This window comes from Panthera pardus, unplaced genomic scaffold, assembly GCF_024362965.1.
Source record: "Panthera pardus isolate Hobbes unplaced genomic scaffold, ASM2436296v1 HiC_scaffold_17, whole genome shotgun sequence".
Classification (NCBI taxonomy): domain Eukaryota; kingdom Metazoa; phylum Chordata; class Mammalia; order Carnivora; family Felidae; genus Panthera; species Panthera pardus.
The window spans coordinates 99,559,745-99,576,320 of record NW_026526732.1 but is presented as its reverse complement, the minus strand read 5'-3'; the positions used below and the strand labels follow the sequence as shown (position 1 = coordinate 99,576,320).

The 16,576-nt window shown below is 38.2% G+C and overlaps 1 protein-coding gene across 14 annotated transcripts in view; it reads left to right on the top strand.

Annotated features, from left to right (window-relative positions):
- MLIP (muscular LMNA interacting protein) overlaps nt 1-16,576 on the top strand; it is a 247,734-nt gene that overhangs the window by 105,632 nt on the left and 125,526 nt on the right. For 13 of the 14 annotated variants that reach the window (XM_019457447.2, XM_019457445.2, XM_019457441.2 and 10 more), the window contains exons 2-3: nt 6,725-6,880; nt 10,641-11,033. In XM_019457447.2, coding sequence (XP_019312992.2) covers nt 6,725-6,880; nt 10,641-11,033 — 549 coding nt within the window. The remainder of the gene's footprint in view (nt 1-6,724; nt 6,881-10,640; nt 11,034-16,576) is intronic. The other variant, XM_053904795.1, reaches the window with a different exon arrangement.

The window sequence follows — 16,576 nt, the reverse complement described above, 5'->3', positions numbered from 1 at the left end:
TCAACTAACACGTGGCTCTACATCTAAATGTTACATAGTATAATTTCACATCCTTTTCCAACCTAAATTCTGTACAAAAAAAAATTTGTACATCATTGGTTAGATAAGAGGATGCTAGGTAATAGCGATGAAAAGAGCCCCATGCTAACACTGTACTCCCAGCTTAAAAGCAGATACCGAACCGTTGCCCTTTTTGTGGTTGTGCTTCTGAGGATATGTGTGCAGACGGGAATTTATCCCTGATCTTTTTCTCCAACAGTAACCTTGGAAGATGAATACGTCTTTAGCCCTATTAGATTTTCCCTTTTATGTTATTCTTGAATGACATCATGTATTGGTTCAACTAAAATTAAAAAAAAAAAAAAGTTGTTCTCCTATACCGGGAAAGACATTTTATGTAGGATATGGCTGTGTCTGTAGAAAAATATGGCAATAAAATAGAAAGGAATAATTTTATTTTGCTGTTGCTTTCATTGTCAACGTGTGGTTATGCTTAGAAATTCATTTGAGGGCATTGTATTAAAAGCACACCTTATGCACTGAAACGTTAGTGTTCACTCATACTTTGTTTCCATTTTATTCACTAAAATTATAGCTATTACCCTTTAAAAAGTCTATAATTTATGGGGTATCAACAGTAGAGATCTATTTGTATTTTGGAGATTTAAGTGGGATTGCATTGTACAAATTGTACAAGGCTGGAGAAATGAATTTTCGTCATTGTGTGTGTTTTAGAAGGCAAAATCACTTACTGTTAGTAATGGTTGTATGTATTTCATACTCATGGGGCACTTAATACTGAACCCTTTCATACTTTGGTATTTCAATTTCATGGGGATAGAACATAAGACAGACTTGTAGTCATCATGTGGGGAGATGATGGGCCTATAGAACCTGGGGATAAGTTCACAGTTTCACTTCTTTTTTGACTCCTAAAGCACTGTCTTTATTTCCTACTCACATGAAATTCTGCGATGAATTATCTGAACTACCTCTAATGATTTTGTTGCTAAAACCGCTATCTATCATGATATTTATGAGATTAGTCATGTAAAGAAGCCTTCCTAGAAAATAATCTATCTAGTAAGTGTGTCATATTGTTGTTGCTGATAAGACTAATGGGCTTCCCAAATCTCACAAGGGATCTAATGTTCCTCACTACAGAGGAGAGCATTGATTTATTATTTTCGGATGATTAGTTGCAACCTGGCAATTTTGACATGACTGCAATGAGGGAATAATGACAACTATCTTTAAAGGCATAAAAGAAGGTTAAAGAGTGAGAGATGGTTCAGAAAGGTTTGTCTGTGTGTTTTATATTCCCTAAAGAATTGTTTCTAGAAGGCATGGCTGTTTTAGTATTTTTAGTTATCAGAAAGCTGTACCCTATAATAAACTGGCCTACAGTTAGTTCATTAGACATATAACGTGGGTGAAATCTCCTGTAAGGATATCCACTTCTCTTTCTTTGATTACATACTCACAAAGAAAATACCTATTAATAATCTAGTGTGTCAGATAGCCTGATCCAGGTACCTCCTGACCCCAGGCTCACTGAGTGCCATCATGCTCTCAGTCTCTCCGTCCAGTCCAGTCTTGTCATCCATGGTGGCTTTCATTTTCACCAGAATGACTTTGTCAACCTTCTTGTCTCACAGTTACTTGAGCTTCCCAATCTCAGTGCCTTTTCTGTTTTTTTTTTTCTTCTGAGATACTCAGTCTCAAGGTCAAAGCCTTAGACCACATAATCGTCCAGAATTACCATACATCTAAATCTTAAACTCTCACATACCATACTCTAACCCCAAGTCATTCTCCCCAACACTCACCATGTTATCAAATCTGGTCTCTGAGTGTCAGAGACCACTGGTCCCCTGAATCTGAGGGTTCCTCTTCTGTACCTCTCCAAACTTCACTCTATGGTGTTCGCTTGCTCTACTCTCACTAGAGCCCTCAATTTCCTCACGCTCACAACATCCTTTTGCCAAAACTGCTTCTGAACACCAGCTCTGTAAGTGCTACCATTGTTTTTTTCTGTTCCTGTGAGGGGTAGTTTGACACATCCCTGGAGAAGATATCAAATGTCCAAGCAAATTGCTTCACTACTACGGGCCCTCGGCATATTCTGTCTCTCCTTTTGTTTATAGTCAGGCATCTTTCCTATTGCTGTCAATGACATTCTAGTCTTTTCTGTTTTCCTTAAAATCCCCTGTCAATTTTTCTAGTTCTTCCTTAGCTGCTTGATAACTTAGAGTTCCAACTCTGGAGGCTTCAACCTTGGACCTCTTCTTTTCCTATTTGTGCTTACTACCTTGGTGATCTCTTCTGGTATTGTGGTTTTAAATACCATGTACAAGTTAACAATCCTAATAATTTTATCTTTAGCACAGACTTTCCTCTAAACTTGACTTCCATACCCACAATTCCTGTATTGGCATATTACATGGATCTGTATTTGGCATATTACATTTGATCTTTATTCTCAGACTAGCTTCACCTGTTGTTTTCCCCATTTTAGTGAATAAAATCTCATTTCTTGTGGTTATTCAGGTCAAAAATTTTGTACATGTCTTGATTCTTATCTATCTTTTATATCCCACATCTAGTTTTTAAGATAATTCTAAGTTTTCCTTTGAAATCTAGCCAGAACCAAGGTACCTGGGAGGCTCAGTCGGTTGAACATCTGACTTTGGCTTAGGTCATGATCTCACAGTTCCTGAGTTTGAGCCCCACGTGGACTTGTTGCTGATAGCACAGATCCCACTTCAGATCTTCTGTCCCTCTCTCTCTCTGTGCCTGCCCCACTCATGCTCTCTCTCTCAAAAATAAATAAAACATTACAAAAAATTAAAAAAAAACTAAAATATAGTCAGACTCTTAACATTTCTTATTGTGATTACTGCAACAACCCAAGTTCAACCTACCATTTTCTCTCCCATGGGTTACTGCCATAGCCTTATAGCCAGTCTTCATAGCTTCTGCCTATTGAAAGTAATATATATTTTACATATTTATTTTGTTTACTTCTTTCTCCACAAGAATGTAAACTCTATTAGTGTGCTCACCATTACATCGCCAACACCTAGAGTGATGTCTTAGCATTTAGTAGACATTTAATAAGACCTTGTTGAAAAATTGAAAGTAAGTAGAAGGCATAATACTCAAGTGAGGGTTGATTTTAGTAGGATCATAGTGGCAGGACTGAAGGCCACTCGAAAGACAAGGATGTGGGTGGGTGAGTAGATGTAGTGATGGGGACCTTGGAAATTCTTGTCTGACTGCTCTAGTTATCTCAGTGAAATAAGAAACCAAGTCATCGGGTCAGAGTTAGACCATGGAAGAAGATATTGAGGGTGTGAAAAAAGGAGAGGGTGTGAGTTTTCTAGGCAAGTGGGAGAGTGAATGGACTATAGAACTATAATATGTTTATAGAGCAACATTGAAGGGCCTGCTTGAGGCTCAGAGTCATAAATTTGAAGTGAAACCGGTAAGCACAGTTGTGTGATTTCTTCCAATTACATACCTTTGTGGTCAAGGGGTAGATTAGGTAGCAGGTTAGATTTAGTGAGGACTGTGATTTGTCCAAATGGGAAGGATGATGTGAGAGAGGGAAGGGCACTTGAGGAGTATGCATGGGGTAAACGCAGTCACTGAGGCTGGCTAAAATAAAAAAGAAGTATGGGAAAACATAATGTTGGAGGGATCAGTAGATTTTCCTTCTGGTGGGGTCTGAGAAATGTTGCAGCTGGTGTATGAGAGGGAGGTGTGGAAAGAAAAGAAGTGGAGATCAGAGAATGGAAAATGTGACATTACAGAGGGCTGGTGGCTATTGGTTGAGGCTAGGGATTGAGGGGCAAGAAGGAGCAGAGGCCAGGTCAACACAATATGAGGAAAATTACCCATGGGCTGTGATACTGGGTATTAAGCAAAGCATAGTGTTAAAGGGAGTGGAATTGAGCCACGAACTAAATCTTCAAAGAAAGAAGAGCTTGCTTAATTTGGGTGTGGGTAGATGACAGTGAAGATGAGAGGTCATGAGTGGTATAGACTCTTGACATGAGATTCACATCTGGAAGTTTCTAGGTAGGAGGAAAGAAGAATGGTCTGGAAGTAGTAAAGGGGAGTGAGGAGGACACTCTTGTACTTCCAGGTCCAGTGTGAGGGAAAATAGCAACCATTGAACAAGTTTCTTAGAGACAGAGCCCTTCAGAGGAAGCAGTGGTTTGATTAGAGTGAGGATTGAGAAGAGCTTAAGGACATGGGAGATTGTATGATGGCTGACTGAATTTCAGAATGTGTGTGGTAGAAATACTTCATGAATTGGGATGGGGCACAGATGGGAAAAGAATGAGGGGGTGTGCATAGCACACAGGAATTGTGGGATGACTCCAGCCTGGGTTCCTCATAGGGGCTGACATGGATGGGGTTAAAGGGAAGGCCACAATGAAGCCTGAGAGGTCCAAGGCACAGAAAGTAGGCACAGTTTAAAGGGAGAGGAAAGTGAGGGTCCTGCCGGGGTGTATCATATTTCTTGTGACAGAGGCATGGAGGTAGCCGAGGGGCAGTGTTACTCTGATTAGATGAGGTTGATTTTACCATCAGTGTTGATTATGCCACCTTTCTGCTTCCACCACTGCACTACATTCGTGAGATTTTCTGTATCTTCATTCATTTTCTCTGGACTCAAAGGAGGCCATGTTCCTTCTCCCATTCTCTTAACATATTTTGCCTGCTTCCTCCAGGACCTTGTTTTGCTTTCCTTCTCTTCTGGCTCCTTTCCCAAGTCTACAGACATGTTCAGGTCCACCCTATTACATGCCAGCAGAGGCACCTCTTTGACTCTTCTTCCCTCACTAACTCCTCTCAACCTCCCTCTTTACTCTTTATCCAGATTTCTAGAAAGAGAAATTTACAGCTGCATCTTCTCTTTTTCCCTTTCATTTAGTCCTCAATCTATTGCTCTTGGTTTTCTGTGCTTGTCACTAGTCACATGTCTTTTAAAACCAGAGTTATTGGGGGCACCTAGGTGGCTGTGCGTCTGACTTCGGCTTGGGTCATGATCTTGCAGTTCATGAGTTCAAGCCCCCCATTGGGCTCTCTGCTGTCAGCACAGAGCCCACTTCAGATCCTCTGCCCCTCCACTGCTTGTGCTCTCTCAAAAATAAATAAAATGTGGAACAAAAACCCAGAGTTATCTATCTAAAATTCTAATGTGACTACTTCATTTCCCAATCTACGGTGCTGTAATTGTTCTTTGTTGTCAATCAGACAGAATCCAAGTTTGATATGTACCCCCCACTGCTGCTGCCCTTCCATGATTTCAATCATCTGGTTTTCTTAGCCTGGGATATCCTTATCTTCCTCTTCCCTGGTACCAAATTTCAGGTGTTGCCTTTTACAGAGCTTCCTAGATTGGGTAGGCAGGCACTGCTCAACACCTTTCCCTTAGTGGTTTGTGCATCCCCTTTTTTCTTCTTGTGTGTGGTCTACTGACTATTTCTTATTCATTATGGCATCCCTATCTCCTTGAGTTCCTGCCACACAACAAATAGTAAACACAATCATTCTGGTGCAGCCACTCTGGGGAACAATATAGAGGTTCCTCAGAAAACTAAAGATAGAACTACCCTACAATCCAGCAATTGCACTATTAGATATTTACCCAAAGGATACAAAAATACAGATTTGAAGGGATACATGCACCCTAATGTTACAGCAGCATTATCAACAATAGCCACATTATGGAGAAAGCCCAAATGTCCATTGACTGATGAATTGATAAAGAAAATGTGACACACACACACACACACACACACACACACACACACAATGGAATATTACTCAGCCATCTAAAAGAATGAAATCTTGCCATTTGCAATAACATGGATGGAACTAGAATGTATTATGCTAAGCAAAATAAGTCAATCAGAGAAACACAAATACCATATAATTTCACTCATATGTGGATATTAAGAAACAACTGAAGGTTGATGGAGGGGAAGTGGTGGGGAGATGGGCTAGATGGGTGATGGGTGCTAAGGATGGCATTTGTGATGAGCACTGGGTGTTGTCTGTAAATGATGAATCCCTGAAAACTACTTCTAAAACCAATATAGTACTGTATGTTAACTAAAATTTAAATAAATTAAAAAAATAAACACAATCATTCTTGAATTATTAAAGCATGAATGAAAGAGAAAGTGTGTCCTCAAGGAGAGACATTGGTGTTCTAATCGCTAAAAAAGCATTCTTTCAATTTTAAATCCAGTTTTTAGTATTCTCATTAGTGATACATGTTGGAAGTTTCTTGCATGGTTGTGATTATGAGTCAAATTGAAACTGCTAACCCGGGGTTAAATGAATAAAAATCAATTTTGAAACAGACTAGATGCTGTGTTTGTGATGATCCTACTGAGGTAGAAGTGCCCTATAATATTCCAAAAGACCACCTAGCCAATCTACTGTTTTGTTGCCATCCCCCTACAACAGAATCTTTCTGGGGTTGTACTGCTTTCTCTGATAAATGGAATCATAAAAAAAAGGGGGGGATCTGATCCACTGTGACTGTTTTTATAGCTGTTTTTTTTTTGGCAACCATACACATGACCACAGGATAATAGGCAATTTATCAAAATAACTGAGATAAATATCATGGGGTATAGAAAATAAAGTCAAGATAAACCTTTGACAGGACTGAAGGTCTAATTTATTACATGTCTCATAGGTCTCTTCTGGTGATTCTGAAGCCAAACCTCTGATCTTCACGTTTGTTCCCACTGTCAGAAGACTACCAACCCACTCTAAGTTGGCTGACACCTCTAAATTCCTTGTTAAAATTCCTGAGGAACCAAGTGATAAGAATCCAGAAACTGTAAATAGGGTAGGATTACTTTTATTCTTTTTTTTTATATTAAGCAACTTTATATTAAACATTCAATTGTCCATAATAATGACTTGGAAATTTGTATGAATGTTTATTTCCTTTGCATAAAGTGAGATGTCTGTGAAATGTAAGGTTGACTAAAAATATAAGTGTGTAATAGAAACTGAAACATTATCATACCCCTGCTTCTCTCTAATACACTATTCTCAACTCATGAGTTGACACCCTGTTCTTTGCTATTCACATGACACATTCTGCCTCCTGGCATTTTCCCTTCTCCCAAACATGTCTTAAAATAATAAAAACAAAATTTCCCAAGAAGTTTGAATTTATCTTGATAGAAAATACAAAATAAAATGGTGAGACATTATTGTTTTACATGCAATAAATCAGCAAAATTTAAAAAGTGTCATATCCAGTACTGGGACAGTTGTGAAGGTATTGGCATGCTCATGCTTTGCAGCTAGCTCTATGAATTTATACAACTTTGGTGGAAAGCCCTTATCCATAGTTTTAAAACTGTCATAATTTTCAATAACTAACTCTTAGAAATGTAGTTAGCCTGGTGGCCTGGCTAGTTAGCCTGTAGTTAGCCTGGGTGGCTAGTTAGCCTGTAGTTAGCCTATAGTTAGCCTGACCTGTAGTTAGCCTGGGTGGCTCAATTGCTTGAGCATCTGGCTCTTGGTTTCGGCTCAGGTCATGATCTCACAGTTCATGAGCTTGATCCCTTCATTGGGTTCTGAGCTGACAGTGCAAAGCCTGGTTGGGATTCTCTCTCTTCCTCTCTCTATCTGCCCATCCCTGGCTTGCTCTCTCTCTCTCTCTCTCTCTCAAAAAGTAAATAAATAAACATAAAAAAAAGAAATATATTTTAAGGAAATAGTACAAAGGCAGAAAAATGTCATTTAGGAAAACAATTAGGGAAAAATAAAAATAGTCTAATAGCTAATAATCAGAAAAAAAATTAAGAATATGATAATAAATTACTTTTACAAGGTTATAATTATAGTGATTATGTAATTCCATGGAAAGTATTAACTTTATAATAGTAAGCAACAACATAGGTTATAAAATTGTATTTATACACTGATTATGCTTATCCAAAATGAGACCAAAACTGGAAATAAAATTAAAACAGACAAAAAAACCCTGATAATGACTTGTGTTAGCACAATGACAGTTTGGCTAAAAAACCCTTTCTCTTTAAAAAATATATTTAAGGGGTGCCTGGGTGGCTCAGTTGGTTAAGTGTTCAACTCTTGATCTCACCTCAGGTCTTGATCTCAGGGTCCTGATTTCAAGCCCTGTGTTGGGCTCCATGATGGGTGTGGAACCTACTTAAAAAAATGTATTTTAATACTGTCTTATTATGAATAAAATGTGACTGGGGGATTTTGTGGTGTTCTTGATTCACTAAAAAGGGGCAAAATAATCTGATTCACCTTGGGTGTATGAAAACATCTTATCTAGAAAGCTATAAATATATCTGTGATCCTGAGATTTTTCAATGCTACTGCCTTATTTCAAAGACTATTAAGGCCACATTATTTCATGGAGATCCTACACACGACAATTGGAATGTCCAGGAAATTTCTCTCTAAGAGTTCTCAAATATGTACACACACATACACACATAGTTATGGGATCCTTTGTTATAGGTGCTATGAGCATATGAGATGACTGTGGACATATATATTAATCTTGGTTGCAAACTTCCAGAGCTTCCTGAGACATTGATATTTATTTGCTGATTGCACTGAAATGCACACAACTATATCTTTAGAATATTCAAGATTTTTCTTCCTATTTTTTAAATAGTTCAATATTATAATAGGGCAGGCTAAATAACCCCTTGATAATTTATATATTCAACCACTGTTTACTGAACTCATTATGTGTTTGGTGCAGTGGATTCTGAATTAATAAAGTCAACTCCTGTAACTCATTATTGGGAAGGCATACAATAAACAAAGTGAAAAGCATATAATGAAATCTCAGATAATGATAAAGCTGTACAAAAGTACATCAAACTAAAGGAATAGAGAATGATGGACTATGGGGAAGGGAATTATTTTAGATCACTAATAAGGTTTTCGAAGACTGGTTCAATTTTTGCCATCTTTTTAGTTATTGTTACTTTTTATAATAAGCAATCTGTCTCTGAATCCTTAATTTTCTTAAAAGTTTATTTATTGTGATAAAGAGAGAGAACGAACAGGGGAGGAGCAGAGAGAGAGAGGGAGAGAGAATCTCAAGCAGGCTCTGCACTGTCAGCATGGAGCCCACCTTGGGGCTCAATCCCACAAACCGTGAGATCATGACCTGAGCTGACAATCAAGAATCAGATGCTTAACTGTCTGAGCCACCCAGGCACTCCTGAATCCTTTTACATTTAATTTAAACTTCTTTCTAATTTGGGTTTTTATTATTGTATAGCATTATAATTTAATATATGAAATGACCATTGTCAGAGAAATCCTAATCAGAAGCAATTTATGTTTATCTTGACTAAATTATCATCAGCTGAGAAATGTACAGTGGGTATATAAAATCACCTTTTTAGTTATATATAATCAGTAGTTTGACTTCTATTTTTACACATATGATATATATGCATATAATAGCACGTTAAGTTTACCACCACAGTTGAAATTTCATTTATTTTAGTTTATTTAGTGTCTTCTTTATTATTTTTTATTCTGCAGTAATTTTAGACCTAAAGAAATGTTGCAAAGAAAAGGATAGTGACCACAGCATGGTTATCAAAGCCAAGAAAATAAACGTTGGGTCTTTTAAATACAATCTTAATGTACAGTACAGCTATCATTTTAAAAAAGATGCTTGATAGTTTGATAAAGCTATCATACTTTGGTCTTGTAAACCCTCTCTGTACTCATAAAAAAATTGGATGGGAAAAGATTAGAATTACAAAATAAAACAGTGGTGAAAAATACTTTGTACTAAAAATACTTTTTTTTCCTGGTGTCTGATTCTTGAGTTCCTCCCAATTAGTTTAGATTGTTTTGTTTGAATACCTACGCATTTTGTTCTAGTTTTATTTTTCCTCTCAGACTTTCAGAGAGATTTGTACTATTTCAGGAACTTTCAGTGGGGTTTCCTTTCTCTCTGACTTATACAGGTTTTGCCTGACCATTAACTAAACACTTGACCAACGCCCATTTGTTTCATGAATGCCTTCATGGGAAACATTGCTATCTCTATTTCTTTTTAAGAAATTATATCATGATTTATTTTAAAGCAGGTTTACTTGATATTGATTCTGAGCTTGAAGTTGTTTGGGCTTGGACTAGGACAGACAACCGGGCTTGTAAAAGTAAGCCATTAACTTCAGGGGTGCCTGGGTGGCTCAGTTGATTAAGTGTCAACTTAATCGACTTCAGCTTGGGTCATGATCTCATGGTTTGTGGCTCAAGCCCCGCACTGGGCTCTGTGCTGACAACTCAGAGCCTGGAATCTCCTTCAGATTATGTATCTACCTCTCGGCCCCTCCTGAGTTTGTGCTCTGTCTCTGTCTCTCTCTCTCAAAAATAAAAATAAACATTAAATTTTTTTTTTGAAAAAAAGTAAGCCATTAATTTCAATCCAGTCTCTCCTAAGTCAACCTGATTTTTAAATATATTCCTAAAAATTCTAGTCTTTGGAAATCATAAGCAGGTTAAACTTTTAAGAGTACAGGCAAAACAGAAGCCAGTGTCAAACCAATGTCAATGCTTTTATGTCTCTACATTAATTACAGTCTGATTCCAATGAGTACTTGACCTTGAATGCTGGGAGCCAACGGGAGAGAGACCAAGGAACATTGATTTATCCTTCAGAGGTCAGTGAAAATATTTCACAAGGAAGTGGACTCAAAGCAAACGAACTTCAAGGAATGCAGCAAAGTGACCTCTTTAAAGCTGAATATGTCTTTGTTGTGGACTCGGAAGGGGAAGACGAATCTACCAGTGGAAAAGGTGAACAAGGCCCCCCTGGAGGGATGGGCACCACAGCTTCTCGGCCCAAGTCTCTAGCAATTTCCTCCACTCTGGCCTCTGATGTGGTACGTCCCAAAACACGGGGGACAGACCTCCAGGCCCCATCACATCCTGAAATGTCTCATGGGATTGCCCCTCCACAAAAGCATGGGCAGGTAGGTTTTTCTTCTTGTCATAGAATAAAAGAAAATGTTTACATACTCTTTATCCTAGGCTGTCTGCAAAGGCCTTCCTGTTTGAAGCAAATAAAACTCTCAAAGAGAAAAGATACTAAAAAACCAAAATCCCAAGATCATAAATCATCAGAGTAAATATAGATAATTAATTCATAAGACAAAAAAGATTATATAATTGTACTGCGAATTGGCTGAAGAGAAAATGTAAAATATTCAGCTGGAGTGGATCTGGGGGAATGTTATCTCTTACTTTTGAATAATTCTTGGAAGAGGTTGATACTGGGACTTTCTTAGGAGACAGTGCTGGGTTAGCTGGCTGCATCCAAAAGCATACTTCAGATAGGAGAAAGATCCTGTGGGAAGACATCAATTGAATATCAGATGTAGACACATTACTTTTAAACTGCTGAAAGAGTAGTAAAAGGACAGGCTAGGAAATAAGAGTGTGTAAGAAAAAAGAAATCTCACCTGTGTGTCTTATGGAGAGAATCTGTTGTAGTCCTGGAACCCACCAGTGCAGGGCTTGCCTCAGCGAAATGGGGAGAAGATTCCACCCCAAAACTTAGCAGCAAAATTGAAGAGTTCCTTTAAGATGGAGAACCTATTTAAGACCCATTTCTGTGACAGGCAGGAAAGAAAGGAGGTGGATAGAGAGGGATTTTGAAGGGAAAAATATGAAAGATTTGCCATTGGCTGGCTAATTGTCATAATGAAATTATAAAATGGTTTTGACAAGGCCTAGGTAGAATGTCAGGAATGCAAAGACTGGCTTTGGGAGTGGATAGTGGATGCAAAGTTCTCTTTTGTAAAGCAGGAGTCAGTATCATGATGTCCTATTTAGGATCTGTTAGACAAGGCACTTGCAAGCATCTCAAAGTAGTTGGGAGAACATTTTTATTGGTGAGTTGGCCCTTTGGGGCTGATAGGACCTATGCATAATTGTAGAGTAGGCATCTTATTTGGGTGTCACCCTATCTTCATTTCTGCAGCTTTCACTGACTTCCTGATGCTTAATTTATGTCACTTTTAAGTATCCAGTATCCTTAGGCTACTCTTTCGTGGTAGAAGACTCTCAGTAGGGTACCCCCATCTTGGTCTACTGGACTAAAACATTTATTTCCTCTCAAAATTTATTCTCAATGATTGGAAATGTTCTAATTATATAATTAAACATATTCTCAGTAAGCAGTGTTAGGCTTAAACATTTCTTTCTTGCCTCAGGAAAGATGATGGAATCACCAAGTTGTAGACATGGGGGCTCTCATAGTCAGGGGAGGGTAATTTTATCTGGCCCCTGTGAAGAAGAACATAAAGGCATGATGATAAAAAATAGAAGAAAACAAAGAAAATATTCTTAATGAAGCAATTTTTGGATTTTTGATTCACTCCTTCCCCCAATTGTTAGATTTTTTCCCCCTGAGTTGGTCATTTAACTTGTTTTTATGTGATCAAATATATATAAGTCAAACTAGAGACTGGATACATACCTTGGGATCTTTTTTCCAAAATATATTATTTTGCAGTAGGTTATAGTTCATGTTATCAAAGCTCCTAATGAAAAGGCAAAGTTCAACCTAATTCACCAGTAGTGGCTGAAAATTACGGTTACCACTAATGGAGGAATAGTAGACCTTGGAAAGTTTGGGAATAGCCATTGTTCCTGTTTCCATTTCCTATAATAATCCATTTGAGTGATGAATAGTAGAACATCATCAAATAAAAATAAGATGAAATAAGGTAACTGTTACCCACAAATGTTTACATCATTTACAATGATCCAGGCACCAAAGAAGGCATTCAGTATTTTAATGTAGTCAGTAGTAGGAACAACAACTCTAAAGAATATCCTGATTGGATTACTTCATGCCAACAACGTCAATTTTTCAATCAGAAATGTAGTCATTTAAGTGAATTAACTGGTAAAAATGAATCCATGTATAGAACTGTCTACAAATTAGCACTATTAGCAACAATTTATTAAGCTATCCTAAAAAATGCCTTCAGTTCCTGGTTTGGCTTTTACCTTTTCAAGAAACTAGCTTAGATGTCATTTTCTGTTCACATCTTGTACTTCTCTTCCTTGGTTCTTCTGAACTATCACAAGAGTACACACTTCGTAGCTTTCCATCCCTGAGCCCCTGATTCCTCTTTGTAAAGCTTATTTCTTCCCCAGACCCATCTCCGTTTTGGCCTGGGCTACTTAACACTAAGCTCAGCAGAAGGAGCACCTCTTCCACTTTCCATATATATTTTTAGCCTTTTTAGAAAATCTCTATTATAACTCCTTTTCGCTGTGTTGTAATGACACATTATTTTTTCTTCCTCAGTAGGCAGAGAACAACTTAAGTCAAGCTCTATCTCATTTATTTCTGTGTTTCCAGCACTTACTACAGTTTCTTTCACATAGGTGAGGTTCAGTAAGGTGTGTAAAAGGAATAAATATTTAAGTATTCACAGCTTTGGAGTCCTTGCACAGATATTGACCCCTTCATGAAGTCAGCTTTGGTTCTCTGAGTCAGAATAAACTCTCCCTCAATATGATTCTGATAGCTTTTTCTTTTTGTCTTTTTTTCTTTTGGTACATCTTTTATAACAATTATCCTATTTCAGCATGTATTATAACTATTTAGGTGCATACCTTATCTCCCCTAGCAGATTGTAAAGTCTTTAGAGGTAAAAGTCCATGTTAAATCCATTTTTATTAAACATGTTGTTCCCTATAGTGATTATTATATTATCATGAATATAGTGAATATAAATATTGGGTTGAATATATTTATATCCCAAATACTTTCACTGAAGTGGCATGTTTAAATAAAAGCACATTATGTTAAAAAAATCACTAGACAATTAAAAACTTTGTAGGTCAAAAGTAAAAATGCTGTATAAAATAAGCAATTGAATTAAAATCCTCTCAAATAAAATTCAGAAAGAAAGAGTAATATTTTTGAGTGTTGACATCTTGAATGATGATATAAAAGTCTAAGAATCGTCTTACCTAGGGATAGTATTAAGAGTTAACAGAGAAGTGAATATACACATAACAAACAGTGGTTTGGCTGAAAGACATATGATAAAGCCTGTAGCTGAGGCAAACAGTGGGAATTAAAAAAAGAACTTACAGGGTAAGCATTTTTCATTGACATATATGGGAAAAATCAAGGATGAACGAAATTTATAATCAGGGAAATTGGATGAATGCTGATATCATTAGTTAAGGGAAATGTAATAGGTCTTGGGAAGGGATAGCAAGAGATAAGACATCTGATGCAGAGTTTGTGATGCCTTGGTGGCACAGCATGATTCCCTAGGAAGGAGCTGGAAGTATGAATCTGGAAAACAGAAGAGGAATGCGGGACTGGAGATTTTGCTATATAAATTGATGAGGGTGGAGGTATTTACTCATGGAAAGAATGTAGAACAAAAAGACATAAGATACAAACCAGGAAAGGGGTGCCTGGGTGGTTCAGTCAGTTGAGCGCCCGACTCTTGATTTCAGCTCAGGTCATGATCCTGGGGTTGTGGGATTGAGGCCTGCATTGGGCTTTGCTCTGAGCCTGGAGCCTGCTTCATATTCTCTCTCTCTCTCTCTCTCTCTCTCTCTCTGCCCCTTTTTCCCACTTGTGCTCTCTCTCTCTCTAAAACAAACAAGATACAAACCAGGAAAGAGCAAAATGTGAAGGGTCTATGAAAGACTAGAAGCCAATGACAGGGACTGAGGTGACAAAGGAAGTTGCAGAAAGGGGTTTCATGCAATGAAAGCTGGAGGGATGTTGAACAAAAAGAATAGCCTATAAACAACATCAAATAAATTAAAAAAATAAAATATTATAAATAATGCATGAGGAAAAATAAAATACAAAACAAGGTCAGATAAAGTAGGACCCTCAAAGCCTATTAAATCTGGGAATCAGAAGGTCATTTGGTGACCTTAAGGAGAGCAGTATGAGGGGGGTGATAGGGACAGAAATGCAGCTAAGATAGGGATAGATGGTAAGGAAAGGAGACCATGTACTGGAGAGATGGTATGGGAAGGCAGGAACGACAGAGGCATCATACTGGCCATGCTCCTCTGGACAGTCACTTGGAATCTTAAACCTTAGTTTCCTCATTCATAAAATGGGGTAATGATATCAACCTCCCTTGTGAAGATTAAATGAGATAATATATGTAATGTGCCTAGAACAGTGCCTGGCTCGTGGTATGTTCTCCACAGGTGATTTACTATATTTAAGAAGTTTGAGAGGGGCCCCTGGATGACGCGGTCAGTTAAGTATTTGACTTCTGCTCAGGTCATGACCTAGCAGGCAGGTTCATGAGTTCAAGCCCCATGTCAGGCTCTCTGCTGTCAGCACAGAGCCTGCTTCTGATCCTCTGTCCCCCTCTCTCTCTGCCCCTCTCTCACTTGCACTCTCTCTCCGTCTCTCTCAAAAGAAATAAAAATAAAGAATTTGAGATGGCAGCGTGTTTGGGGGTGCAGGGTAAGGAACTTGTAAGGAGACAGAGGTTTTATATTGGTTCAGCTGTAGTTTGGGCATAAGAACAAAGGAGAAGACATGGAAAATGAGGTAAAAAAACTGGCTGGGGTTAAATAAAGGCTGTTCTTACATCAAAGTGTGGGAAATTAGGACACTGGCATGCATATATATTAAGTACCTAGATTTTATGGATCCATGGAAAAGAGATTACAACAAATTATTTGGCTAGGGCATTAGACATAGAAGCTTTCCTTATGCTCCCAGGCTTTAATCTGCTCTGTGCTGGCAGAACCCTTGCGATCCCCCAGTGGTAGCAGGTTGTTTCCTCTGGATGAGATCAATTGTGCCATTAGCCTAAGGGGCAGAGAAAGCACATTAATGGAAAATCAAGTTGCTTTGACGATTCCAGCAGAAAGTTGATGGCTCCTATTAACAGGAGTGTCTCCTGACTTGATGTCAGAATTCAATTTTTTTCCTTGTTGGCGAAATAAAGACTGAACCGGATGTCAGAGTCCCTGTTCTCCCCTTCCTCTGCTCATCTTCACTAATCAGAGTCTAGAGCAGAGCAGCATGGGTGGCTCAGTCGGTTAAGCTCCTGACTTTGGTTCAGGTCATGATCTCACAGTTCATGAGTTTGAACCCCCATTGGGTTCTGTGCTGATAGCTTGGAGGCTGGACCCTGCCTTGGATTCTGTGTCTCCCTCTCTCTCTACCCCTCACCTGCTCACACGCTGTCTCTCTCTCATTCTCTCTCAAAATTAAATAAACATTAAAAAAATAATAAAAAAAGAACAAGGAGGGACAGTCACTGATGAGGCTTTCTTCAAAGAAAGGTGATGAGACTCTAGGTCCTAGCAGTCTGTCATTCTGTTCTTATATCCACTAGACACTTTGTTTCTTCATTCCTGCATGAAGGTAATATGCCAGGTACAGGAGAGTAAGGGAATTAATTGTAAAAGACAGGACCTGCCTTCAGGGGATTTGAAAAAGATGCACCTGAAAACAATGACAGTGAAAAGAACACGTTCTAGGAACAAGGGGAGA